Source organism: Poecilia reticulata, linkage group LG17, assembly GCF_000633615.1.
Source record: "Poecilia reticulata strain Guanapo linkage group LG17, Guppy_female_1.0+MT, whole genome shotgun sequence".
In the NCBI taxonomy this organism is placed as follows: domain Eukaryota; kingdom Metazoa; phylum Chordata; class Actinopteri; order Cyprinodontiformes; family Poeciliidae; genus Poecilia; species Poecilia reticulata.
Window position 1 is genome coordinate 15,519,680 of NC_024347.1, and position 27,899 is coordinate 15,547,578.

The following is a 27,899-nucleotide window of genomic DNA, read 5'->3' on the forward strand; positions in this document are numbered from 1 at the left end:
CTTGCTCTGGTCTGCTTTATTTTTTAGATTTTACCCAAAATTTGAAGTTCTGGAACCACCCATCCTTCCACTAACTACCAAACACTTTACAGTAAAAATGTGTTAGCTTACGCTAGCATAATTTAGCTGATGTTGTTTTGCAACACTTTCTGCTTAAATGATGTCATCAGGCATAAAGGTTTGTGATTTCTTAATGGTTTTAACCAATTATTCTTGCTTAAATTTCCACCTCCAATTCTAAGTGGTCGACACAATACATTGTACTTCTATGATGTTAGCATGATAATGTTAATTTTGGTTGCTGTTACTGTTAGCATGCTAACAATAACGGCTAACACTTAACATTGTTATTGTATTGAGCGCTACACTGAGTGTTATTTCTTGTTATCCTATTAGCATGTTGATATGTTTTTCAGACTATCTAGGAAAATTCCAGAACAAAGTAATTTCATAGATGAATATTCATGACGTTGAGCTACATAATTTAAGAAACATATGTGTAATTATGTTTAATAATTAATGTTGACATTTTTCTGTACTGAAGGCTTAAATTTAGGCTTACATTTATAATCAAAAGAAAATGTCCTTAATCAGTTCTCTGGTTTACAAAATTAATTATTTGGTTTAGCTGCCATTGAAACTAAAACTATTAAAATCTGACTTCAAGTACATAAAATATATTGCCACACAGACACCATATTGTCGTTTATTATAGGATTAAAATAAAAATACACACTAAAAACCATTAACGTATGCGCTTTCTTTTCATCATGGCTGTAGTTACAAGTGCACTCTACACTAGTGTTAATTAAAACTGCAGTTTTATAAAAACAGATGGTGTTTAACAGCATGATTTAAGTCAGAAACATCAAAATGATGCTCTCATTCACCTCACATTTGGTCCTATGGTGCATTTTCAATGTATCCTGCCAGGTTTTGTTAATTATTACTAATTGCATAATTATGAAGTGCATCTGTTGAAAGGCTGTGCTGCAAATTGAAAAATAACTCTCACCACATTTATCTCTCGCTCCTTCATAGCAATAGAAAATATTTTCTTCAATACAAACTAATCCTGTTCTTATTGCTCAGAATTTACCAAATCAAGATTTTCAAGTCAAGATTTAAATAAATTTGAAAACCAAATGTCTTTTTTTTATTTACACAAACCCTCAAAACCTTTTTTAGGTTTTGAATGTACAATAATTTACACATCTCTTTCCAACAAAACTTCAGACTATTTTATTTGTTTGACTAAAATAATGTGGTTTTTATAAGTTTTTCTTCTCAAAACAAGAAATTAAGCAAACAAAAGCTAAATAAAATGTATCTCCAAATACAACCAGATTTAATTAAATCAGGTACAATCCAGTTATTTTTACTTACAATATTCTTTATTTTTTCCTTCAAATAAATAATAAATAAATATAAATACATATATTTTATAAGTGTAACAAGGTTTTATTTTAACATTATAAATTTGAAGTTTGTCAGAATTTTTTAAATTTATTCTTAAAACTCATTTTGTTTAGTAAAACAAGTTATTGTCTCATATTTATCGCTACATAAGTTATGGTACGTGACGTTTGACGGTTGGTGGTTACCATGGCAACCAGTAACTGACAGCTCCACGCCCCCGATTCCCCCCGCCCCGTTGCCGTTCTGTAATTTAAAGGATCATATCGGTGTTTTCTTTACAACTGTTGCATTTTAACATATATTTTAGATAAATGTAATCACGTACAGGGCCTCGTGTGTAATTTTTGCCATCTTTTACATGTGTGTGTGTTTTTAAAAAAAAAACTATTATCACAATTAATATGCTGTGTTTAATTTTACAAGAGTTAACGGTTTTCAAGTGCATCGCCTGCTGTTTGCCTTTTTGACCACAAGGTGGCAGTGTTGCAATATAAAATGCAATGGTAATGTCCTCATATCAAAGTTACCTTCTTTTCTTTCATCCGTCCATTTTCTTACACCCTGGTCCCTTAATGATGCTGGTACCTTTTTTTCTTATTATTTTTAAAACAACTGACAGTAATGTGCAAAAGTTTTGGACCACACTAAATTCTTGAAGACTGCCTTGATCATTTCTTTTGGACAATTTTTTATTTATTTAGTTATTTTTTACATAAAAAGTTTACAAAAATGCCTAAAGGAAAGCAAAAAAGATGGCTGACTCAAAGTGTATAAAATATACCTGAAATAGTGTGGCCTTCAATCTGTTCTGAGTCTGGTGTGAACTTCAGTCATACCAGCTTCTGCTTTGTTGAGGTTTCCAGTACGAGTTCTCAGATATTTCATCTTAGTGTTTATGTCGCAATAATCCGCTGTGTTGCAACGCAGCCTCCTTAAAAGTGGCTTGAGGGTTTCATTTTTAATTTAATCATCTGATCGCAACAGATAAATATTAAGTGTCAAAATTGCTTCTTGATCTTTGACTTCTTGATTATTAATGAGGAACTGATTGTAATGGGGATGTCTGCAAACCAACACAAGGATTGTTTTTCTTTTCTTCATGTTTTAGGGACTCTACTTTGTGTAAAATCTACAGTGAATTATCAGATACACATATCAGAAGAAGTGATGTAAATAATGTGGCGGCTGGAAACAAGTTATAACAATTTTCTACTGTGTTTTATATTTATAATTCAACACTTTTCTTTTGATTATTAAACGGCTAATAAAAGATACTAAGGATGACACTTTTATTAAAGTTTTTTTTACTTCATTTCATGTAGAAAAGTATTTTGCTTTGGAAAATGCACAGTTAGGATAGTTTAAAAAATAAAAGTGGTGATTGTACCATAATAAAGTGGATTTATGTAGTTATAGTGAGATTTATGGGACTACACATACACATTTCAGATTGTATTTGTAGTTTGACTTAACTCTGTTAAGGACAATATAAGCAATATTTGGAATATCTAACAGGCTAGATTATCATTATTAATTATCCTCAAGACAACAGTTTTCTCCTTTTTTTGTGAAAATACTCCATAAACATATCTGAACCCTGGTGTAACAGAACAGACAAGATTTTACTGAAATCTTGTCATAATCAAACAGTGTAAATGATTCAGTTCAAAAATATGTTTTTTGCTTCTTATTTCATGTTGAGGGGGAAAAACAGCAACTCTGATAACAGGAAGGAAGTTGTGTTTTTTCAACTTATAAAAGGAAATTAAATGTAACTTGTTAAATATTATTATCCACAAAATTTTTATTTACTTAAAAAATTATAAAAAGAAAATATTTGAATAAAGTTGGCCAAAAATAATGACTGTATCTGCAATTATAGAATCACTCAGGCACCTAAGGATTGCTACTTTTCAACTTCCTCTTATTGATTTTGTATTTTATTCATCAATACATTATTCAAGGTAACATTTACTGTGTTAATGTGTAGTGCTGTTGTAAATTCTCCAGTATTTGCAGGATAAATGTGAAGATTTAAAGCTGAGTTTTCTGCGCATGCTCATGAAAACAGTTTTCCCCACATCCGAGGTGAGCAAGGGTTCATTCTCTGCTGGTGTGTTTGTTCTTTTTAACGCCGCTTGCCGCTGTACTTCCGGTGTGGGCGGGGTTAGATTCAGAATAAGGGGTTTGTTGAAGTGAGGCAATAGAAAAAGCCCCACCAGTGTTATACTGGGACTAACAACGTGTCCCAACCAGATTTTGGGTCTTCATTTATAACGAATGAAAAGAGTTTAGTTGCTCCTGTGTTTTTTTTTTTCTACCCCAAAATCGTTTACCCCTACGGTGCTCAAACAAAGCGAACCCAGATAACAGTTTTAGCTAGTTTTTTCCGTTAAAAAAGGGACACTTTCTGGACCTAATGTTGCTCTGATCCAACAACAAACACCCCGTCAAGCAACGACTTAAGGTGAGTAATGTTTTTTAATTAAAATGTATCCAGCTCTGCCAGCGACTTCAAACAAACAAACAATATGAGCGTCAAGAAAGAAAGAAAAGGCGGAGAAAGTAAAGAATATTTGTCTTCAGGCGCAAAACTTCTGGGTGTGGATCAACGACAAGCTGGTTAGCGGTGGCAAAGTGGCTGGTTGTTTTCAACACACATCAAACAAAGCGGGGTTTAAACGGCTTTTTATGTTTAAAGCTGAGTAAAGGCTGGGAATTAACCCGAATATGGGCTTTGTAGGGACAGTAGGCCAGAAGTAGCCGCTTCGTGCGGCCGAACAGGGCAGTCCTCTGGTGGCCGAGACGAAATGAAGACAAAAGACAAAGTTATCGAGCTCTTCTTGGGTCTATTCTGTTGGTTAATTAATATCTAAAACATTCTGATTACACCTGAATGACATATGATGTTGTTTTTCTCATTTTGGTATCATTTTACAACGATTTTAATTCTTATTTTTAAGGATGCAACTTTACTCAGTTGTGTTTAAAATGTTGCAAATTTCATCTTAAGAGTTCTGCATACTAAAAAAGCGTAGACCTTTTATAAACTCAAGAGGTTTGAGAAGTGATAATCTCTTGAGATATGACGTTTTGCCCAGGGCGCCACATTCATGGGGGGGTTTACCCAGGTCCAAACAGAACCGTCTTCAGAAGTGTTTTAATCTACACGAAAAACACAGAAAATGGACCAAAATGCTGTTTTTTTTACTGCTCCAAACCTTTTGGTGGCGCTAAACATGAAATATTCAACATGTGCCAATTTGCACTGTAATGCAGCAACAAAAGAAAAATGACGAACGACAAAGTAGAGTTTTTTTTTTTTTTTTTTTTTTGCAGAACTTAAGTTTATATCTACGGGGCTGTAACCCTCAGTTTTTGTTGTCATTATGTATGGTGCCTTTGGGTCATAGGTCATTGTTAAGCTTAATTCATTTGCGTTTTGTTGTCCACATTTAAAATTGAGGGCAAAATTTTCACTATGAAACCTGATTTTTGTTGTTGGGCAAAATGTTTTAAAACATTCTTGTTTCTGTTTGAACTAAAGGTTTTCCGTTTTAGTTTGTTTTAGTTTTTTTTTGGTTGTGACATTTTGCCTAATTTGATTGGTTTTAATTAGTTGTTTTCTAGTTTTTATTAGTTATTATTGGTTAAATGTTTAGTTTTTATTGTAGTAGCAGTTTTAGTTCTGTCATACCTTGGTTAATGTTTAGGTGCAGAATTCAAAAAGGTATTGTATTGTGAATACGTCGATTGGTTAATGAAAACTCAACAGAAAACTGACTCTGGTGAGGCTTTTTTTTTATCTTGCTCGTGTAAGATAAAGGTAGTTATTTATGTAAAAGCAGATGTTGCAGTCTTGTAATTTTCCTAATTTTATCTTAGATTATATTTGTAGTTTCACTTCATTAAAGCTGCAATAAATACTTTTTTATATAGTTGTTCAAACTCTATTTTTTGACAGTATTTTATGAGACAGAAAATCCGTGAAAATATTAAGCTCTTCTTCATGTGTTTGCTAATTGCTGCTGGCTAGTCTGGAGGAGCAGAAAGGGGGAGGAGCTGTGTCCTTGAAGGCGGGGCTATGTCCACCCAGGCGTTTTGCACATCTGAATGGTTGCCATGGAGATTAAATTATTTTTCCAACATGCATGAAAGAATCAAGGCATAGTGGCTCTTGTTGAGCCTTGCCCAGAGCTGCGATAAAACGTGGAGCTCAGGTATGTTAACAGGACAGGTCCGGTCTTGTCTCCCGTTGTCTTCCTGGAAAGGATTCATAGCCGGAGGCTGTTTTTTTCTCTCTGGAGGATTAATGAGAAATCTGATCCCTGCAGAGCATAAATCTGGTAATCTGTGAAAGTGCGTATCTTGGCTCAGCAGTGACAACTTGCTCTTCTTTGGTTCGGATCAGGGCTGCTAATTGCAGACATGAGGAAGGGCTGCAGACTACTGAGTCACTTCCCTTAGCGACGGTATTGTGAGGTGTAAACAGGGAGCGCCATCCGGAGCAGGTTACAGGGTCGTTCTACGTTACTCAACGCCGAACCTTCACCCCGGATCCGTCACCCATGAGTCACTACCGACTCAAATTAAACTACAGCAACCATCTGACTGTTTGTGTCGGCTTCTTTGAGGAAGATTACAAGTAAAATGTCTTCCTGAACCAACAAGTCCCGTTCTTTTCTCATTATTTATTCAGTAAATTTGTCCTTTCTTGTGATCTCAGTTTGTTTAGAAAGTCGAGGGAGAGATTTTTCTTGGTTCTGGTTGCAGTTTCTGTGACGTAGCGCTGGAATGCATTCCCTCATCCCTCTAATTACAGCTGGGAGTTTAGGATTTTCTTCCTATGATGGGCGCGAAGTTCAGTGAGAAATTCTCCGTTTCTTCTTCTCAAGTCGACTTCTAATTTAATCTCTGAGGTGTCCTAGCTACAATACGGATGATTATATTACCACAGCCCTGTAATCTAATGTCTTTGAGGTTCTTTTCTTTGGGATTCGGTATTTCCAGTGACTAAAAATCTAAAATGTTGGAAGAAAATCCAACTTTGTAAGATGTACAAAGTGAAAAAGCACCACTTATGATTTAAGGAACTTTCTGTTACATGTTTAAAGCTACATTATATAACGTTTTATGATTAAAGTTTTTTTTTTTTTTTTTTTTACATATTTGTTAAAACTATCTGTCGCGACAGAATAAAATAAGACTGATAAAATAAAAAACAAAAGTTCTAGTTCTAAGCTTGTGGCTTGTTTACAGTTGCCATAGCAACTGCCTACCAAGATGGCTGTCGATTACAAAGTTTACGGAAGTGTGACGTCACATGAGAACTACGTATTGGGACTTATCGTGACAATAAATCACGGTAAATGATGCGATAAACGCCGGACCCTTACGGCTGTGAGGCTGAGCACTGAGTCTTGATCGATTCTCTCTTTGTTACTTCAGTTTTCTTGAAAATAACCATTTTAGTTTGAACGTCTTCTCTAAATGATCTCCACAGCTTCTGCCTGACGAAGGTGGAAGGTGGTGTTTATATCTGTCACAGCTCTTCTGTATTCAGTGAGATGCGAAGGGAAATTCCTGGTCCTTCAACTTCCTTGGGGTAAACGACAAGCTGGAGTTTGATCCAGTGAAGGAAATGGACAAAGGGTCAAGTTGGGGCGTTTATGTAACTAAAGGACCAGAAACAAACTCTCGGTCAGAGACATGTTTGGCCCGATTGGACGACCATGAGGGGCAAACCAAATGGAAGGGCGTCCATGTTTTATTAAGACAAAGACGTGATCCGGGATGCAATATGAACTTAAATGATCAGTAATCCGCCAGTCTGTCGCAGGGCAACACAGAGACACACAGGACAAACAACCATGCACACACACACTCACCTAGGGGCGATTTGGAGAGGCCAATTAACCTAACAGTCATGTTTTTGGACTGTGGGAGGAAACCAGAGTACCTGGAGAAAACCCATGCATGCACAGGGAGAACATGCAAACTCCATACAGAAAGACCCCAAGCCGGGAATCGAACCCAGTACTCAAGTATCTAAGAGAAAGAAAATAGACAAATTCATTTCAAAGGAAGTGCAAACTTAAAAACCAACCTTACCTTGCAGAGTGTTGTTCACTGCGGTCTGGTAGCTCTGAGGTATGGAGTTCACCAGTCAGGCAGGTCAAGCTGAAGGTTTTCAGTGTTTATCGCTAACAGTGATTAAACAATAACCAATTCCACTGGCAGATTATTTTACTTAACATGTTTACTGTGTTATAAGTGGAATAATCTACAAGTGGAACAAGTAAGTATTCATTAAAATTAAGGAATCATTTACCTAATTTAAGCTTCTATATGTTGCTGAAAAGTTTAGAAGTTAGTTTTGACTTAAGTTACTGTAAGTAGGGGTGCACCAATTGCAGTTTTCTGGCCAATTGCAGATTACCAATCTTTTAAAAAACCTAGCTTGCAGATTCCGATTTTGACCGATACCAGTTTTTTGTTTGAAAAGTTGCTTAATATATCAGGAAAGTTGCTGAACTGGCAACATTGGTGTGACTGTTGTTAACTGTAAAAGCTCAGACATGACCTGGTGTGTCAGTCAAACTTCTCTCACAGGAGAAAAGAAAAGCACAGGGGTTGATTTTTAGACTTGTGCCGAGGTTGATGACATCGGTGGATAAGATCGGCTTCACATGTAAAAATTGGCCGATCACAGATCTGCCAAAATTAAGAAAATTGGCACCGATAAACCGGTGCACCCCTAAAGATATTTACACTAGAAACTAGACCAATATTACTTGGTTACATTTGGTGTTTCTGCAGTGCACAATTAAAAAATTTAGCAAATCCACAATATTTTTATTTCTACAGACATTTATGTAATTGGGAACAAGACAAAGTATTTTCATTTAAACGTTTAAAAAAAAAAATATATATATATATATATTTCTAAAACGGCAACTGTGTCAGATGCTGCTTATAGTTTAGATCAACAATGATTTGCAGATTCCTTTTCTACAAAAAATGGACTTTATTAATATATAATCTATTTAATATATATTCAAAGACATATAAACAACAAAAGTCTTAAGAAATGAATGTGGCTCTTTACTGCTCTCAGTTGGACATTTTTGGCACTATTGGTGCAAAGAGTGTGGTGTACTTTTAAAGTCATGCATGTGAAGTTGTTGGAAGGAGAAGTTGCATTAAAGGGCCAGCGTAGCTTATCGTGTCGGTGCGTTAAAGTGACCTGCAGCGGTGTGGAAGTGGTTTTAGGTGCAGTTCTGTTTTCATGAGAACAGATGCCATCGGTAATACCATGTGGTTAACCTTTGATCCTCAGAGCGCGGCAACCGCAGCAAGCTGTTGCCTCTGTTTATGTTTTCTCTTGCAGGATGCATGCATGTGCAAAGGTTAACGCTTCACATGTGAGTACGCTGTTTCTGCGTCTCTTGGTGTCAGAGTGGACTCTTCTACACATCTCAGGTTGTTTGTTTGGTTCGAAGACTTTTAGCAGGAAGTAGTTTCTGCAGGTGCCCTTCAGTTCTGGTCACATTTACCATAAACCCAACCATATGGGGAAGACGTTGTTAGAGCTTGAACTTTGACCCTTCAGTCTCCACCTGCACGCCTTCAACTTTTGGTGCAACAAGTCAAAGAAAGGTCAGGAAATCTACTGAGCTAATCCAGCTCTTTCATTCAGTAAAAACACACTGGCTACACATCAGACCACTAAATGAAAACACTTTGTTTCTATTCACTCCAAGCTGCATGTTAACTAAAGGAAGGGTGCTCAAAGTGGGGCTCGTGGGCCAGTTTTAGACTGCTGGACTTATTCTTTACGGCCCCCCCGACCAAAACTACACCTTTTAGCAACCAGCAAACATATTGGGTATTATCTTTCTTTCTGGCTTCCTGTTTGTTGTCATGGTAACAAGGACCACATCCACTCACTGACTTGTACTAAAGTAAACCTTGGTGCAGACAAAATCTGCTTCTAATCGCTGTGTTAAAACTTGGCTAAGTACAGCAGGTGTTTTCAGATTAAGAGTGAATTGGATCCTGTTTTTTATTGCTGAGGGAAAAAAAATGAAATATTTGAAACAACATTCTTTGGATCAAGAAAAAAAACATTTTGATTAAAAAAAACCTCAATACCACGAGATGTTCTGAAGAAACTAAAGGTTTTACACCAGCTTGAGTCAGTTTAGTCCTGGCTTGTGTCTAAATAAACAAACTGCTAATAATACAACAGAGAGGTTGATCATGTACGGAAATATTTAGTATTTTGTGCAAATTTTTAAATATATTTTACTTCATCTGCTTGATGTTTAAATGCATGAAGATCTTTTCTTTTAAATTTTTTGGTTCTTTACTTGTTTTTGTCTTCGTTTTTCTGTTTCTTCCCTTCTTTCTTTTTTTGGTAGTCTTTTATTTTATCTTTTTTCTGTCTTTTTGTCTTTCTTTTTTTGTTTTGTTTCTATCTTGTGTTTTATCTGTCTTTTTCTTTTGTATTTTCCTTTTTTTCGTCCTATTTTTCTTCTTCCTTTCCCACTTTCTGTATTTTTTTCTTTCTTTCTGTATTTTTTTCTTGCTTTCTTTTTTCCTCGCAATATTAATATTGGTGATTGACATTTGATCACATTTTCTTATTGGTTTGTCTCCTATCATCACTGATTGAAATAAGTGGAATTGCATTTCTACATATTTGAATTTGAATTTAACTTATTAAATGTTTCTATATTGCATTTCTGGTTTCTTTTCAGATTCTTAAAGTTTTTCCAAAGTCTTGGGTAACATTTGGTTTCAGTTCCATTTTTTTAACGACTAGCAGTGAGATTACCAAACTTTCTGAGCCAAAAATCAAGTTTATTTTATCACCGCAAGCCAACTTCCTCTTCATAACTAAAAAGGTTTTGTTTTCTCACTTAAATTGGCTCCAAAGGAGAATTTAAATTGTTTTCATTGCATTTTATTATGAATCTTTCTCCTATATTACACCTGGTGTGTCTCCAGCTGAGATGTGTGACTCTGTCGCCTCTGACTGTAATTAAAGGCTGTGGTGACGAGCAGTGTGTCTGTCTGACCGTGCAAACTCATAATTATCATACTTTATTCATGTTTCTCTAAATATTAGATATGATATTTACCCTGAGTTTCATTTTATTAATCCAGGGATGCAGAATAGATTATACATTTTACTCTCTTTTAATGTTTTTCAGTGGTTTTCCTTAAATTTTTTTTTACCAAAAGTGTTTATCGGCATCAGCTCCATTTGTACTGTTAATGGGGCCACAAAAAATCCTTCCAAGGGCGCAAATGGCCCACGGGCCACACTTTGGACAATCCTGTATTTACAGTAAATCTTCAAAAAAAAAATCTCATTGCAGAAAAATTAATGATCAATTATTGAGCTTTTTCTTCAATAGTAGAGCTAAATACTCAACCAGCCAGAGTCTAGAATCTGCTATTCTACACTTGCAGATTCTTTTTTTAAATTTAGAAAATCAGATGATTAGATCAGTTGTACTTTGCAGATTGATTTGCAAATTACAACCATCTGATAATTGCTATAATTGCCCAGAATAGGCAGGTCAAATGTCAAATAAAACTTAACATCTGTATTAGATGGAAAAAACCTCCATTTGTCAAAAGAAATTTATCGTAAATTACAGAAATATGCAGATCATTTGGTTTCTGTTCCTGATTTTATTCTCGCCAAAGTATTTTTCTAATTGGTTTTATTCTGCTGGACTCTTTGGGTCGATGGTTCCCCTCCAGCTCTGAATGCCTCCAGTCAGTCAGTCATCGCTCTGCAATCTGCAGCCCAGCGTCGATTCAAATCCCAGGGCAGCAAACAAAGCCGGTCTGTGGGAAAGCTGGGGTGGAGCGTTAATGGTGTAGAAATTCTCCACAGCTGGGGTTGGTTTGAATTTAATTATGCTTTTTGTTGCATATGTTGCACACTGAAACAATGCCTCCATTGTCACAGTTTAGCTTTGATTTTTGTATTTTCTCTTCGTCACATTTTTAAACTGCAAATGGCATCACTTTTGCAGCTTTTGTCTTTTAATTGTATTCAGGTTTGCAGCTCGTATTTGTTTATCATGGTGAGAAAAAAGTCAAGAGATTAGCTTTTTTTTTTTTTTTTTGCCTCATAGCGTTAGTTTTGATACCTAACCAACCGGCACTTTCTGGAGGAATTTAAAAGTTCTCCTGTGGGTTGAATCACTTTCTGCAGTTCGTCACAATGAACTAGTACTCTTACTTTTATTTTTTTCTATTTTTGAAATTGATCCATTGACTCAGCTTTGCTCAGTAACCAACAGCCTGAGTCGAATCAGCTGTTAAAAACAGACCATTTCCTGCAGGGTAAATAAACACACGGTTCCTCTACCTATTATCAGGAAAAGCTGCCATATAAACATCTGATCGGTCTCATAAGCTCTCCTTGCTGCAGTCTGAAACTTGCATCCATAAAGAGCCGTGGCTGTTTCTTCACGGTTTCTCATGAAAGCTGCTGCTGCACATCTGCTGCAGTCGTTGCACGTCTGCTGCTCGACTCGGTTGGACAGCGTGTCCTGGGGCTGCGCTCCTCCTCCGTCTGTGTTTTCCTCTGTTGGTGCTTGTTTGGACGATAATTTGCCACAGCAGTGATGAGTCTGTACCTGATCCCCGCACCCACAGCAGAACACGTCAACATTTCTGAGTTCACTGCTGTAGGTTTGTTAAATTAAGTCCCTGAAAGCCGCCTACAAACTTTGATTGTTTACAGCTGAATGAAAAGGCAGATGACTTTCTTCATCAGCTTTCAGCCACTATTCAGTTAAATGTAACATTTTTGTTGCCAGTGACCGGACAGAGTCTGTTTTTGGAACCAGGCGTCAGACTTTCCTTTAATTTACCAAGCTGAGGTGTGAAAACGAGCAGCTGTAGGGATTATTCTACGCAGGAACAAGCAGATAACAACAAAAACAACGGCGTTATACCTACATAACAATATGGAACTTTTATAAAGTTGTTTTTTACATATTTAGGCCTTTTGCAATAAGCAATAAATGAACTACGATTAATTGCATGATAAATTACAACAAGCTCAATAATATCCATTTGCATGGTTTATTGTTTTTCTCTTTTCTCTCTTTCCACCAAGAACTGGATAATAAAAGTCTTCAGTTTTGAATAACAATTTTGTTTACAGAGATTTTATTACAGACTCAAGTAATGTTTTTGATGGTCAGTTGGAGTTATGAATTATGGACGCACCGATTTGAAAATTTGACCCAACTTCAACATCCGATATTAAAATAGTTTTTATGGCTGATAACCAACATTTACAGACGTAATCTCTTCAGGTAAACTCCCCACAGTTCGCCCCTCCCTGAAACAGAAACGAAGGCATGGAAATAAACATCACTTGTTCATATCAGCCCAGATTTAATTATCGGACCGATATACCTTCTGTATTCATTAAATGTCTCTGAGCCGAGTCTGTTTGCTGTTACTTCCTGTTACTTCCTGTTACTTCCTGTGTCACCGCTGAGCTGCGTCATATTTTACATCCAGATCCCACTAATCATAATATAAATTAAATGCCTCTGATCTGGTTTGTTAACCAAAACAACACAATTCAGGCAGGAAACAAAAATAAATTCAGCTGCATTAACATAAAGAATAATGTTTTATCAGTTTATCTGTAAGAGAAAAAGAACTTCTTGCCATAGTAAATGATTTAAAGGAGCATGTTGTCCTTAAAACGGTCACGTTTTACAGGCACATTAGAAACTGTTTTATTTATTTGTTGTCTTTATAGGTATTACAGTCTAATAGCTGCTTAATTAAACTAGAGCACAGTAATAAAGTCTCCTAGAAGTCGCTCTGTTTGGAGTTTCTGGTTTTTATTCCTTTACTTCCATTTATTTGTGTTCCAGTCAGTTTTGATGCCGATTACTTTCTTGTCGTTTTGTTTTGTGCTGCAGTTCTTTTATTTAAATGTTTTGTAGTTTATATAATTCAAGCAGCTCGTGCAGTTTGAAGGGTTACGTTTTGTTTCTGGTGTTTGCACACACACAGATGGTGTGATCACAGCTTGCAGGCCTGCGCCACTTAACTGTGATGTTTGTGTAGCAATTCGTTCACAGGGTCACAGAAAATCTGCACCCACAACAAATCCAGAAACTAATACTGTTAATTTTAGGCATTAATCTGAATAAAACATGCATGTTTCACTACAAATCCCACTTGGATGTCATTAAAATGAGATACTTCTTCGGAATGCATGTTGCTCAGATGTAGATCTGCTTGTTTTTACTCATTTATATTGACCTTTTTCTCTCTCGCAGATGAATCTCCAGTTGCTTTTTATAGCGGTTTTATCAGAGGTCATCGGAGGCAGCTCAGCTCAAATAGGTAAGAAGCACAAATCACCAGCTGGTAAATATTAACCGGTTCATTGACCCGTTCTCAGGATATTTATTTATTTACAACCAAATTACATTTTTTTCAAAAGCTTCAACCATCAACACGCATTTAATGATGCAGTCACAGAAAAGACTTTAGCTGCTCAACCGAAGCAAGTTTGGTAGAATGGACTCGCTCACTCTTTGGTTGCCTAGCAACTCGCTCACTCTTCGGTTGCCTAGCAACGCCTTGCTGAGTAACTGGCGCAGCAGCAGTTTAAGGTTTCCCCACTGCTCCTCATAACTGCTTAAAAATAAACAACGGCATAGAGTGTCTTGATGAAGCAGGAACACCACCGGTTTGACAGTGTGTCAGATATTTAAAGCAGAAAAACTAATCAATAGTTATTGATATCGACTGATATGAAACGGTTATATTGTGATAAGTTTTTCAGCCATATCGTGCAGCCCTAGTTTTTTATGAAAATGCCTAATTTTTTCTTCACCTTTCAATAAAAATACAATAAATGCATTAAAGCTTGTGGCTTTGTTTTATTAAAATGTGAAATGGCTGTCGGGAGGTTTTGCATTTTCAATAACGGTTTAATAATTTGGGTAACGGTTTTTGGCTCCGGTCCTCGAGGGATGGCATCCTGCCAGTTTTAGGTGAGTTTTCATTGCAACACAGCTGATTTAAATGATCCGACTACTTCAACAGAAAATAATATTCTGCTAACGAACCATTTGACTCTGGGGTGTTAAACTAGGGAAAAGAACTGAAAACGATAAAGATTTCTGCTATTGTTTTCTCTCCAGCGTTACCTCATCAGTTGGTCCGCTGCCTGAAACATTTCCCATCATGACTCACTTTTCTGAGCTGGGATGGGGTTTCTTCTTCTTCTTCTTCTCTGTCAGGCAGCAGCTGGTTCGAATCAGTGAGCTAATGGAAAATGTCTTGTTCGCTGTGGCTCAGAGCAACTTCTCTCTTTCAGATGGCAGCATATGCATCAAGGCGAACGCGCAGTCATGTGGGGAATGCATCCAAGTCTCTGAAAAGTGTGGATGGTGCACGGATGAAGTGAGTTTTGTAAAACCTGAAGAAAACGCATTCATGAAATATCTTTGTTGGCTTCTTAGATGCTTTTTAAGAGGCGTCATTGCGTGTGTTAATTAGATTTTTAAAAGAAATAACAAAAACGCCCATTTAAGACAAGTTCAAATGTCAAGCTAAAATAGAAGAGGTACAGAACAGATTTGTTTTATTGTTGAAATTTAACATTTATTTGGTCACAATCATTTTAATTAGCTGTAGAAACAACAATATCAGATGCAGTTAGGGCTGAAACGATTGATCGGTTATTGAAACAACCTTCAACTAAGTTAATAATCAATTAATCATTAACTGGAGTATAGATACTTTAAAAAGTCAACTTGCTCAAAGAACAGTACACTCAAATCTTCAATTAAAGCTAAGATTTACAAAATGTCGCATTTAGGATAAATACCCAGAACTTTTGCTATCAAAATAATTAATCTAATCGATTAATCCAAAAATTAGTCAATAGATCAGCCCTACACTTTATTAATGTTAAGTTGAGCAGAAAGTTAAAATCTTGGTGATATAATAAGTATCTTTGCTACAAATTATGAACTCTAAAGAAAGCGGTCAAAGGAAAAACCTGGAGAATATGGCCATTTTTAATCTGATTAATCATCAGAATATTTGATTAATATTTGACTAATCGTCAGAATAGTTGATTGTCAGAATAATTGATTAATTGTCAGAATATTTGATTGTCAGAATAATTGATTAATCGTCAGAATATTTGATTGTCAGAATAATTGATTAATCGTCATAATAATTGATTAATTGTCAGATTTTTTGACTAATTGCCAGAATAATTGATTAATTGTCAGAATATTTGATTAATCGTCAGAATAATTGATCGTCAGATTTTTTGACTAATTGCCAGAATATTTGATTAATTGCCAGAATATTTGACTAATCGTCAGAATAGTTGATTAATCATCAGATTTTTTTGACTAATTGCCAGAATAATTGATTAATCGTCAGAATAACTGTCTGCTGTAGCCCTAATTATTTTTCAGTTGTTATGAATCACAGTGAGCCCACTGACCTTGGCTCTGACTCAGTTTCCGGTTAAAATCCGACATCATGTTCTTAGGAACTAAACTGCACAATCATTCGGGGTATTGCAGTTTGGTACTTGCAGCAGCACGTCATCAGCTCTTCATTGTCTTCATGGCACTTGTGTTTATCCAACCAGCATTTTATCTTAGCGGCCCGGATTGATCAGCGTTAACCTGCATGTCGGGGCACACTACGTGTTTAAACTGGTTTTTAACATTTGTGACGTCTGTTGGATCTTGTTTTGCCTTCACCAGAAGTGAGATTGGATTTCCACCTCATGAAATTCACCTCAACTTGTTAGGTCTTCTGTTGTTTTTACTAAAATGTTTATTCATCTAAAGCGGCTGCCAATTTATGTAAAGAAACCCAACCAGAAGAATACACATTTAGGCTATTTTTACTGTCTTTTGTTGATGTAATTCTATGCTTTTTGTACAGAAGGAAGAGCAAAAGATCTTGACTATAATTACTGAAAGAATGAAGTCAAAGCACGTTTTATTTTTGTTTGTTGTCTCATGTTCTTCCTCTGAGTGTTAGGCTTGTGGCATCCATTACGCACCATTCTGCAGTTTCTTCCTGTTCCTCTTTAGTCCAGACGCTTCACAACAGTTCATATAAAACAGATGAACTTTAGCTACCTGGTTTGTACTCCAAATGTTTTTTTATTTATTCAAATTCAGTTTATTTATATGTCCCAATTCTCAACAGCTGATGTTAGGTTTATTCCCTTTGTGGGCAAGCATGTGGTGATGGTGGATGGTTGATTGCATCAGTTAAGTTTACAGCAATCCCTTCTCTTGAGGAACATGTGGCTACTAACCCTGACTGGCTGCACTAAGTCAGCTTTGCAGCAACTCCTTCTGTACAACAGTTTTTATTCAGCCCTTGTTTTGTGGATTTTTAGTGCAAAAAGTTACTAAAAAATGGAACAAATTGAAATTGAATTTTGTTTTTTTACTATATCACAATGTTGCCAAATGTTGCCTTTTTTGTGCGGTCAGTTTTATTGTGGAGTCGTTGAGTTTGTATACAAACGTCCATAAATTTAAGAAATGTTTCTTAGGTTGTGTTACTGCAACAGCAGGTGACTTTTTCTGCGTGTTCTGTGGAAACCGTGTTCTTGCAGAGTAGGATCTGCAGAGACAGCTTGGTTTGTGTTGCCCGATTCGTCTCTGGAATATTCCTCTAATTCCTCAAATTGGCTTTGTTGCAGAACTTTCTAACCGTTGGTTCGCCCAAATCGGCCCGCTGTGACGACCTTGAGTCCCTGAAGGAGAAAAAGTGTCAGCAAATTGAAAACCCACGTGGAAAAATCCTCATTACCCAGAACAAACCAGTCACAGCTCACAACAATGGACCTGTGAAACTGAAGCCTGAGCAGATCACCCAGATCCAGCCTCAGAAACTCACACTCAAACTCAGATCTGGTAAAGATTTTCTCCCGTTTCCATAATGAAATCCAGAAATGTGTGAACGTTGTTGGGGTTTTGAGGTGGGAGGAACCGATTTTCTGTGCTCTCAGCTGCTGCCGTTTTTGTGTTTTAGGTGAACCGCAAACCTTTAGTCTGAAATTTAAGCGTGCGGAGGATTACCCCATAGACCTGTACTACCTTATGGACCTCTCCTTCTCCATGAGAGACGACTTGGAAAATGTTAAGAAACTTGGCACTGACCTCATGAATGAAATGAAGAAAATCACCTCAGACTTCAAAATCGGTGAGTGGAAAAACATTCGAGGTTCCTCTGCCGAGAAAACGTATCAAATCTGTTCTGAGAAGGGAGGCAACAACTAATTAATGATTTATTGGATTAAAATCGGTTACAATCAATTAATAACGTCTGGTTAGATCAGCGGTTTGAAATGTTTAAAATTCAAAGAACAGATTTTGCCCAAAGTTCAGCTAAACAAAACTCAATTAGAGCCACAGATGTTACATAAGACTACTTGTAATTTTTAAATATTTATAGTTGGTCATTTATTTGTGCTGCACCACCACTTTTCTATTTTTAGGTTTTGAAAAAACCTAAAAATTACAAAGTTTTCTATCGAATAAGAAGATCTAAAAACTTAACTAATTCTAGTAAATCTTATTCTTTTCCTGGAAAAGCAACAAGAAAATAGAAAAACTGCTCAATACTGCCATCGTTTATTATATCTATATTTATAAACTGAAGCGAGCGCTGGTGCTCATCCTTAAGCGGAGCCAGTTGATGCAGAAATAATCATGGCGGAGGCATCCCAGAACAGCAAAGCAAAATGGGCCAAACAGAACCCAGTGTGGGATGTAAAATGCACTTTATGTGGTTCTGTTTAGAAATATAAACACCTGAAAAGCCCCTTGAGTTAATACCTTAATAAAGCTCATTGGAACATGCTATTTTAAGTTTATTCAGTCAGTAATTACTACAGCGAACACAAAAAACTGTTGAAATACCATGATGTGCTGAGGCCGGCCATGATATCAAATTTAGCTGGACAATAAATTGTCAGTAATTATTGCGATAAATATCGTTTTGAGACGAAAAATGTATTAATAATTAATCATATAAAATATGTAAATATAATCCCAAAGGGAAGTTAAATCTAAGTAGTATCATATAAGTAGTCCTGTGGTTTTCTTTCCACCGGTATCTTCAGCTTTTTTTAAGTGACCCCAGACTTGAGCCACATTTCCATTATTATTATTTTTACACCAAATCCTTTTTCGTACCTTGCTAATCACTAGGGGGCGTTTGAGACAGACAGTTATAGCTCAATAAATCAGAAACTCTTGCTTACGTAATCATCGTTTCTTAAACTCCCTTTAGGTTTTGGTTCGTTTGTGGAGAAGACGGTCATGCCTTACATCAGCACCACCCCGGCCAGGCTGCTGAACCCCTGCACAGGCAGCGAGAACTGCACCAGCCCCTTCAGCTACAAGAACGTCCTGAAGCTGACCGAAGACGGAGAGGAGTTCAACCGGCTCGTCAGCCAGCAGCAGATCTCCGGCAACCTGGACTCCCCGGAGGGCGGCTTCGACGCCATCATGCAGGTGGCCGTGTGCCAGGTGAGCGGCTCACTGGAACGGCCGGGCGATGCAGATAAAATCTGTTAATGCAACTTTGATTAAAAGTGTCATTGTTTACTGAATAATCCAAAGTTGACACTTTTAATGCAGGTTTTAGTGCAACGTTGCTTTATAGTGTCGTTATTTGCCAAATAATGAAAAGTTGACGCATTTAATAAAATTTTTACAGCAACTTTTCTTCAAAGTCTGATCATTTACCGTATTTTCCGCACTATAAGGCGCACCTAAAAACCTTCAATTTCCTYAAAAGCYGACAGTRCRCCTTATAATCCAGTGCGCCTTATATATGGACCAATATTGAGCCACAACAGGTCTAGCAACTACGGTAAACAGCCGCAGACTTCATTTTTGCCCATAGAAGAAGAAGCGCTCGGTGCATGCTGGGATAGTTGTCAGAACCTGGTTTGTTAATAAAGTTTGACTGACCTATCTACCTACCGACCGTCGAGAATCAGGTCTTTTAGCGCCACGTTCTCCACGAACATGCTGTGTGCGAACGGAGAAGGGTGACCATCGTCCGGCCCAGTCGCGGAAGGCTCTCCTCACCGACCGGAGTCGGACTGTTTTGTTGACATTTTTATGTCAACAAAGTGGCTTTAGACATTCATCCTTTAGTGCAGCTCCATCTAGTGGATGCATAACGTAACTCCAGCCTCTACTGTAGCGTCTATAGGCCTTATAATGCGGTGCGCCTTATATATGAAAAAAGTTTTAAAATAGGCCATTCATTGAAGGTGTGCCTTATAGTGTGGAAAATACGGCATTGAATAATCCAAAGTTGAGATTTTTAATGCAACTGCATTAGGAATGACATTATTTACCAAATGACACTTCATGACCACAGTCCTAAAAATGTTCTGAGGACTCCTTCATGTTTATGACAGTGTTGCGTGTTATCATTTTCTTCGACTTTCTTTTCTAAAAAAAAACAAACAATTTTTACAAATGACAGAAAACATTTTCAAAATGTGGCTTTTATTTCAGTCATTCTTTCTGTGAGTTATAAGTTGGTGTATTAAGGCCAGGCTATGATCATTTTAGTTTATTTACAAGAATATAGTCATAGTGACTTAAAATCAGTGAAATGTCTCTACTTGGTGGACTACTACTCTGCAAGTAGGCCTTTTTTTTGGCTTTATTAAGACTGTATGTTTATATTATTTTGACTTGGTCATATGACCTCATTCTTGTAGAACCATAACTGTTCTTATGACTTTATGTTGAATTCAAAGTCTAAATAAAAAGAAGCTGTGAAACGTGCTTGTCAAACAAGATGGCCGCCCCGGGTGCTGACATCACTCTGAACTACGGAAACCCAACAAACTAAATTTGATCAATGACACTGATTTATCGTCACGGTAACCAGAGGAGTTTCTTCGTTCTGAACCCAGGATCAGATCGGCTGGAGGAACGTCACCCGTCTGCTCGTGTTCTCCACCGACGCTGGCTTCCACTTCGCTGGAGACGGGAAGCTGGGCGGGATCGTCCTGCCCAACGACGGGAAGTGTCACCTGGAGAACAACATGTACACCATGAGCCACTACTACGTAAGTGGGTTCCTTAAAATCCCTCTCCTCTCCTCTCCTCTCCTCTCCTCTCCTCTCCTCTCCTCTCCTCTCTGAATATTGACGTCCGTGTTGCAGGACTATCCCTCCATCGCTCACCTGGTTCAGAAACTAAGCGAAAACAACATCCAGACCATCTTTGCTGTGACTGAGGAGTTCCAGTCGGTTTACAAGGTGAGCTATCAGCCGTTTTACTTTGACTAGGACCCGTTTATCAGACCTGCCTCCTCTGATCCTTCCTCCCTCTTACAGGAACTCAAAAACCTCATTCCTAAGTCGGCTGTTGGGACGCTGTCCGCCGACTCCAACAACGTGATGAAGCTCATCATTGATGCCTACAACGTAAGAACTGATGCTCACAAGCAGGGTTATAATGGGCTCCGGGTTTTACATTATAGTTTTGCTTCTTTGTGACTTTTTGTCTAATTTAAGTTAGTTTAAATTAGTCTGTAGAGTGTTTTTAGTAGTTATTGTTTAGTTTTAGTTTAGTTTTTTATTTGTTATAGTAGTGGTTTTAGTTTTTCCATACTTTGGTTAATTTTTAGAGTATTTTATCGTGATTATTTTATTTCCTTTATTTATTTCAAGCAGGTTTTTTAAAGACGAGAGAAAACATGTGATACCAACCATTAAATACAGGAAAGATGAATTTATTTTCTTCTAAATTCCTCCTCTTTTGGCAGTCTCTGTCCTCTGAGGTTGTTCTGGAAAACCCGAAGCGGCCAGCGGGAGCTTCCATTTCCTACAAGTCCATCTGCAAGGACAACGTGGTCAATTCAGGAGAGAACGGGAATAAGTGCGTCAACATCTCCATCGGGGACGAGGTAACGCTGAAAGCCCTGGAATATCCTGGAATATCCTGGAATCTGTGTCAACTTTAATGCTTTCCTCTGGTTATCCAGGTGCATTTCAACATTACTGTAGAAAGCCAGAAGTGTCCACCTGATGGGAAATCAGAGGTGTTCACGATCAAACCTCAGGGCTTCAGGGAGGAGGTGACCGTGGTTCTGGATTACATCTGCGACTGCGACTGTGCAGCGAAAGGAGAGCCCAACAGTCAGCGGTGCTCTGACGGCAGCGGCAGCTACGAATGCGGATCCTGCAAGTGAGACGTTCTCCACCTCCTTTCATCCGCAGAACATTTCAAAACAACAACCTGGGCGACGTGTTATGCAAAGTTCACCATTTGCATGTTTTTTGTGCTTTCACCCGAGGGAAGTCGGCCCCCCGACCTTCTTCAAATCTACCAAATCAAGCTCATTTTAATTCACCATGAGATTAATTGATTGTTACGAATGGCTTCGTTGATGACTTGCTTCGAGAAACCACTTGCTGCATTCTTGTTGGTTGTGCAGGAGGCTCCTTTTATACTTTTCAAAGATGTAAATTTGTATAATTGCTCATCTGTTTGCAGCCGTTTTCACATGGGAGTGTAAACGTTGAGATGGGGGGCGTGGCCAGCAGCAGCTCATTTGGATTTAAAGTGACGGAGGCCCTAAAACATTTCAGAATAGTCAGAACTGAGCAGACCTTATCTCATTGTTTAAGAATTAATTTATGCCAAATATTTAATTAAGTACCGATTTAACTTCACGTTGTGTTTCAGGTGCAACGACGGACGCATCGGGCAGACGTGCGAGTGCAGCAAGGACGACGTCCGGACCGAGGATCTGGACGCCAACTGCAGAAAGGACAACGGCACGGACATCTGCAGCAACAACGGCGACTGCGTCTGCGGTACCTGCGAGTGCAGAAAGCGGGAAAATCCTGCAGAGGCGTACAGCGGCCAATTCTGCGAATGTGACAACTTCAACTGCGACCGCTCCGGCAACAAGCTCTGCGGAGGTCAGGAAGAAATGATTTACCTGCATCATTTAAGAACTGCTGTTTGCATTTCATCAGGCTGCCTTTGCCTGATTTAATGGGGACAAGAGGAACAAAAGCAAACACTTTTGTCATAGCAGTCGCTAAAAAAGTCAATCTGATAGATTATATATTTTACTTCATGTATTTTTCTAAGCTTTATCGTTTTTTAGTAACATTCAAGGTACATGGCAGCTAGAGGTAGAAAAATGAGTGGAAGCCAAAAGAAATTAATCTGTTTATGAATCACACAATCCAGCAAAGCGAAGGCCATTTGCTGAAATGAAGCAGTAATGAAGCCAAATGGATATTTGGCACTTTAGATGGAAAAACTCCTTTTGTCTGTAAATATCTTCTACTCAGAGTTGGCAGTTTTAGCTTCAGGAAAAAGGAAAAAGAATCTATTAGTGGTGGCGTAATAGGGACTTTATGGATATTAAAAAAGGAGTAAATTTATCAACGTTTGAATTTCTGAGTTTTGGCAGAAATTTACTCCTTTTTTTTTCTGTCTGCAATGGCCCTAACACACAGTCGTATTTATTAACGTTAACATCTTTATTAATGGATTAATAATTTAAAAAATAACCAACAGCTTTTCATGTGTTGATGTTAGAAGTAATTTTAACTGTAAAGGCAATTTTTGCTCCAAATAATGAAGCATTATTGCGTTTTAGTCAATAAAATGTTTATTTTCTTATTTTAAAAAGGAATTGAATTATTTGATTATTTGCATGTTTTATTGTATTTTTAATATAATATAATAGTTTACTTTTTAAATAAATACAAAAATATATACACTGTGGCAAATTCTTGTCTGACTAATAGAATATTTGATTAATTGTTAGCTCTTGTATCCGATTGATTGTTGGAATAATTGATTAATCGTTAGCTCTTTTATCCAATTAGTCATTCGAATAATTGATTAATCGTTAGCCCTTTTATCCGATTAATCATTGGAATAATTGATTAATCGTCTGCTATACCCCTTAGAAATCCTTCCAACACCTTTACACTAGAGAGAGATGTAGAACATCAACCATTATTTTTGCTAAAGCAGATTCTCATTGCTGACATTCAGACATGTAATCATGAACAAATAAAATAAATGACCCATTTAGACTTTAGCACATTATGGATTTGTTTAAAGCCTTTTCAGGTAACAGTAGATTTGTTGACATGCGCTGCCTGGACTCAGTCGTGTGTTTCCAGCAGAATAATCCGTCGTTTACTTTGCACTGATTCGGCTGCTGCTGTCCGTGTCCAGGTCACGGTCGCTGCGAGTGCAGAAAGTGCATCTGCGACGCCAACTTCACCGGCAGCGCCTGCGACTGCTCCATGGACACCTCCACCTGCGTCGCCAGCAACGGCCAGATCTGCAACGGACGCGGCGTGTGCGAATGCGGCGGCTGCACATGCACCGACTCCAAATTTCAAGGGCCAACCTGCGAGGCCTGCCCCACCTGTCCAGGTGTCTGCACGGAGCACAAGTGAGTCGGAACGCTTGAGAAATTTAGCCCAGATTTTCTGTTAGTCTGTCATTTTTTTTTTAGTGTTGCACTTTTTTTTGGATATTGGTGAGTCTGATCCGCCTGCGTCTCTCCTCAGGGACTGCGTCGAGTGTCTGACCTTCCAGACCGGAGTGAAGAAGGACGTGTGTAAGGATGAGTGTAAGAACATCCACCTGATCCCGGTCAAGGACCAGGGCCAGCTGCCGCAGCCCAACGACCAGTCCTTCCCCCGGGTCATCTGCAAGGAGCGCGACGAGAACGACTGCTCCTTCTACTTCTCCTTCGCCGTCAGGAACACCACCAACGAGGTCTACGTGGTGGACAAGCCCGGTAGGTCGGTCCGGCTAGGTCTGGGTGGGTCCGGCTGGGTCTGGGTGCGTCCGGCTGGATCCGGGTGGGTCCGGCTGGGTGCGTCCGGGTGGGTCCAGCTGTTCTGACCATTTCTCATTCACCCATCTATCCATCCATCCATCCAACCCGTCTCCCATCCATCCATCCATCCAACCCGTCTCCCATCCATCCATCCATCCATCCATCCATCCATCCCCCTTCCTTTCATCCGTCTCCCTTCCATCTATCCATCCATCCATCTGTCTCCCTTCCATCCATCCATCCGTTATCCATCCATCCATCCATCCATCCATCCATCCATCCGTCTCCCTTCCTTTCATCTGTCTCCCTTCCATCTATCCATCCATCTGTTATCCATCCATCCATTTCCCATCCATCCATCCATCCCTCCATCCCTGAGTGTGTTGGTGTTTTCCGCCTCAGAGTGCCCGTCCAGCCCTGACATCATCCCCATCGTGGCGGGCGTGGTCGCCGGCATCGTGATGATCGGCTTGGCGCTGCTGCTCATCTGGAAGCTGCTCATGATCATCCACGACCGCAGGGAGTTCGCCAAGTTTGAGAAGGAGAAGATGAACGCCATCTGGGACACGGTCAGTCGCTTCAACCCTCAGCAGGAGTTAAACCTTCACTGTAGCCGTTAGCTTAATGCTGCTAACTAATCTTTAGTAATGCTACGTCAGTTTATTAGCGACACTAATCTGGATGTATTTGTTGTTTTGTGAGGTCAGAGAATGAAACAACTTGAATCTTACACAAACTTAGTGTAGAGTGCCACTAATGTAGAGAAAAGGGATGGATGGAGGTAATTAAAGGAGATTCCTGGAGTAAAAACTGCCAGCTGCTGATGCACATGACTTGAGACTGGGGTGGAAGTTCAGCTTCAAAACGACCTGAAGCAGCTTTTACAACCAGGCTGAGATCAAAGCATCATAATGTTAGATACTCCAGCCAAAGTCTAAATACTTTTTTTTAAAATATCTTATTAAATTTTTTTATTTTTCTGTCTTTTTCTATGTGATCTTTAACCATTTATTTTTTGTATTTTAAACTTTTTTTTTTTCCTTTTTCTGAATATTTCTTACTTTATATTTGTGGTTTTTTTGTTTTTTTTTACCTTTTTATTTTTGGATTTTTTAACAGTTTTAACTTGTTATATTTGCTTTTGTTTTCCTTTCTTTCTTTCTTTCTTTTAGCTATTTTTCCTTATGTTTTTTTCTTTTTTTTAGTTTATTTTTGTGGAGACTTTTGTACTTTTTAGTTGCATATATATATATTTTCCATTTGTATGTTTTTTACTTTCTTTTTTGTGTATTTTTTATATTTTTATTTTACTATATTTTATTTTTTACTTATTCAATTTTTTTTTTACTGTTTTTGTGTGCATTTTAACTTTATATTTTTTGTTGTTTTTACCTTTTTTGTGGCTAATACTTATTGCTGGACTTGGAAAAACATTTTACTCTCCATCCATTCTGATTGAGCTTTAACTATTTCACTCTCTAAATGTGGAAACACAGTCACAGCTGACATTTCCTTACTAAGCCTTATATTGTTAAACCTGTTAAAAGTGTCTGCTCAGGATTTAGTTGTGCTCTAAATACTCTGTTGGTAAATCTGAATGAAAACAGTAGAAACAAGGAGGTGGATGAGAACATTTGGAGCTTTTCTTTCTCTTCTGTGAGGAGGGAGTGCCTCCGTCTTCTCCTTCTCATGCTGCCACCTAGTGGAAGGGACTTGCAAGCAAAAGAAAATAAACTTTTTCTTCTGCTCTTTTTTTGTTTGTTTTGTTTTCAGGGTGAGAATCCGATCTACAAAAGCGCCGTAACAACCGTGGTGAACCCAAAGTACGAGGGGAAATGATGTCGCTTCTTTCTCCTTTGTGACGACACTGTACATGGAGAGGAAAACGGGCCGAGGCGAGTGGAGCGGGGCTTTTATACAACGTTTGCTGTTTGTCGTCGTATGAAATGATAGAGACGCATCCTGCCACTCTCTGTTTTTGCTAACTTGTTTTTATTTCCTTTGCTTTATTTTGGATTTTTGGGAGATTGTTGTTTTTTATAACTGGACTTTCCGTTCATCGGGTTCGCTCTGTTCAGCAGGAGGTAATCAGGAATCGATGTCTTTAAAACCGATGAGCCATCGGACCAAAGGTCTTTGGGTCTCTGAGGAGCCATTTTAAATCCTCCTTGCTTGAATTGAAATGTGTACAGTGTGTTTTGGGTTCTGTAAAGCCATATATCTGCAGCTGAACAATCATTCAGAATCGGTTTTCTCTTCTCTGCGGCTGAAAGGACGTCGGTTTACAGCAGCTTTACTCTTTCAGGACTCATTTTGCTTAATTTAAAGCCAACTCAGGTCCTTCATCTGTAGCAGCACCAAATACACGCCTTTTTTTTTTTTTTTTTTTTTTAAAGATTACCATTTTAAATTTAAAGGATTTTTTTTTTACTTGTCTCAATCAAATGTTAAATCTGCAGAAAACTGGAGTTTTGATGAAAACAATTTTTTCTGTTCTGACAGAAAACTGACGCCATTTTTTTAAGTGCCTTCTTTTACACATCAAGGCAAAGCAGTTTTCTCAAATTATTTATTAAATAAATCAAACCACCCCAACATGGCGTCTGGTTGTGTTCCTTACTGGGATGTAAACAAACTTTTGGTTTAGTGCTTTTTGGTACATTTCAGGTTCTTAAAGTGTGAAGGGGGGTCATGATGTTTTGACAAAAACTTAAACTGTTAAAATATTAATAACTGTCTCTGCATTTGATTAGTACGTCTTAAAATGAATTAATGTTGAAAATTTTTTCAGTTTGATGTAATTTAGCAAATTACAGATAAAAACTGGTTTTATTTGATTGATAAAATAATATTTAATAACACAACTGTTATGTTGAAGGTGGTCTAGACTACACGGCCATGTAAAAAGCTACAGTGGGCCAGATTTGGCCCCCGGGCCTTAAGTTTGAAACATGGGATGTGACCCCTGAGGTGTATGGAGGGTCGAAAGGGACTAAATTTATATATCAAATAAATGTACCATTAACTGTCTTAGGTAATGTATAAGACTATGCTTTTTAAAATTTTTAATAAAATAAAATCACTTGGGATTTTTTATTTTTAGTATTCATACCAATTGAACTTTAACTTTTTGTTACATTGCAACTATTACTTCAAATGTCACTGTAAATAAATGTCAAAGTATTAATGTTGAAGTGGAAGAACTACAATCTACAGGTTAAGACACTTAAAGACAAATCTGATAAGTGCGGTGCGCATTTGTTTTAGTGACTGCTGCAAGTCGTTGGCGTTACGCCTCTACCAGATGTAAATTATTGCCCATTCTTTGCAAATTTGCTTAAATCCAATTGGACGGAGAGTGTCTCTGCACATCAAAGTTCAAGTTTTGCCACATAAACTAAGGTCTGGACTTTAACTAGGGCATTCTCATAAGGTTTTATGTTAAAGTTCTGCTGAAAGGGGAAGGTTTTCCAACAGGTTTTCCTCCAAGATTGACATATATTGTGGGGATTCTTCTGTTAAAGAAAAGAATCCCCACAGCATGATCCTGCCATTCG

General features: G+C 37.9%; 1 protein-coding gene across 1 annotated transcript; it reads left to right on the top strand.

Annotated features, from left to right (window-relative positions):
- The first annotated feature begins 3,596 nt into the window (after positions 1-3,596).
- On the top strand, positions 3,597-26,526 carry LOC103479472 (integrin beta-1-like). The gene is made up of 16 exons (XM_008433902.2): positions 3,597-3,886; positions 13,758-13,824; positions 14,807-14,892; positions 17,180-17,393; positions 17,512-17,682; positions 18,775-19,013; positions 20,426-20,581; positions 20,678-20,773; positions 20,852-20,941; positions 21,283-21,423; positions 21,502-21,704; positions 22,206-22,444; positions 23,727-23,949; positions 24,068-24,300; positions 24,745-24,911; positions 26,116-26,526. Exons 2-16 carry the CDS (start codon positions 13,758-13,760, stop codon positions 26,179-26,181), a joined length of 2,391 nt encoding a protein of 796 aa, XP_008432124.1. The 5' UTR covers positions 3,597-3,886; the 3' UTR covers positions 26,182-26,526.
- Positions 26,527-27,899: the final 1,373 nt, after the last annotated feature.

Bases quoted from the DNA above. Each gene is read 5' to 3' on its own strand.
- LOC103479472 (XM_008433902.2), top strand. From the start codon at position 13,758: ATGAATCTCCAGTTGCTTTTTATAGCGGTTTTATCAGAGGTCATCGGA. The intron at 14,893-17,179 runs GTGAGTTTTGTA...GCTTTGTTGCAG, and splicing joins GTGGATGGTGCACGGATGAA to AACTTTCTAACCGTTGGTTC. The intron at 20,582-20,677 runs GTAAGTGGGTTC...TCCGTGTTGCAG, and splicing joins ACACCATGAGCCACTACTAC to GACTATCCCTCCATCGCTCA.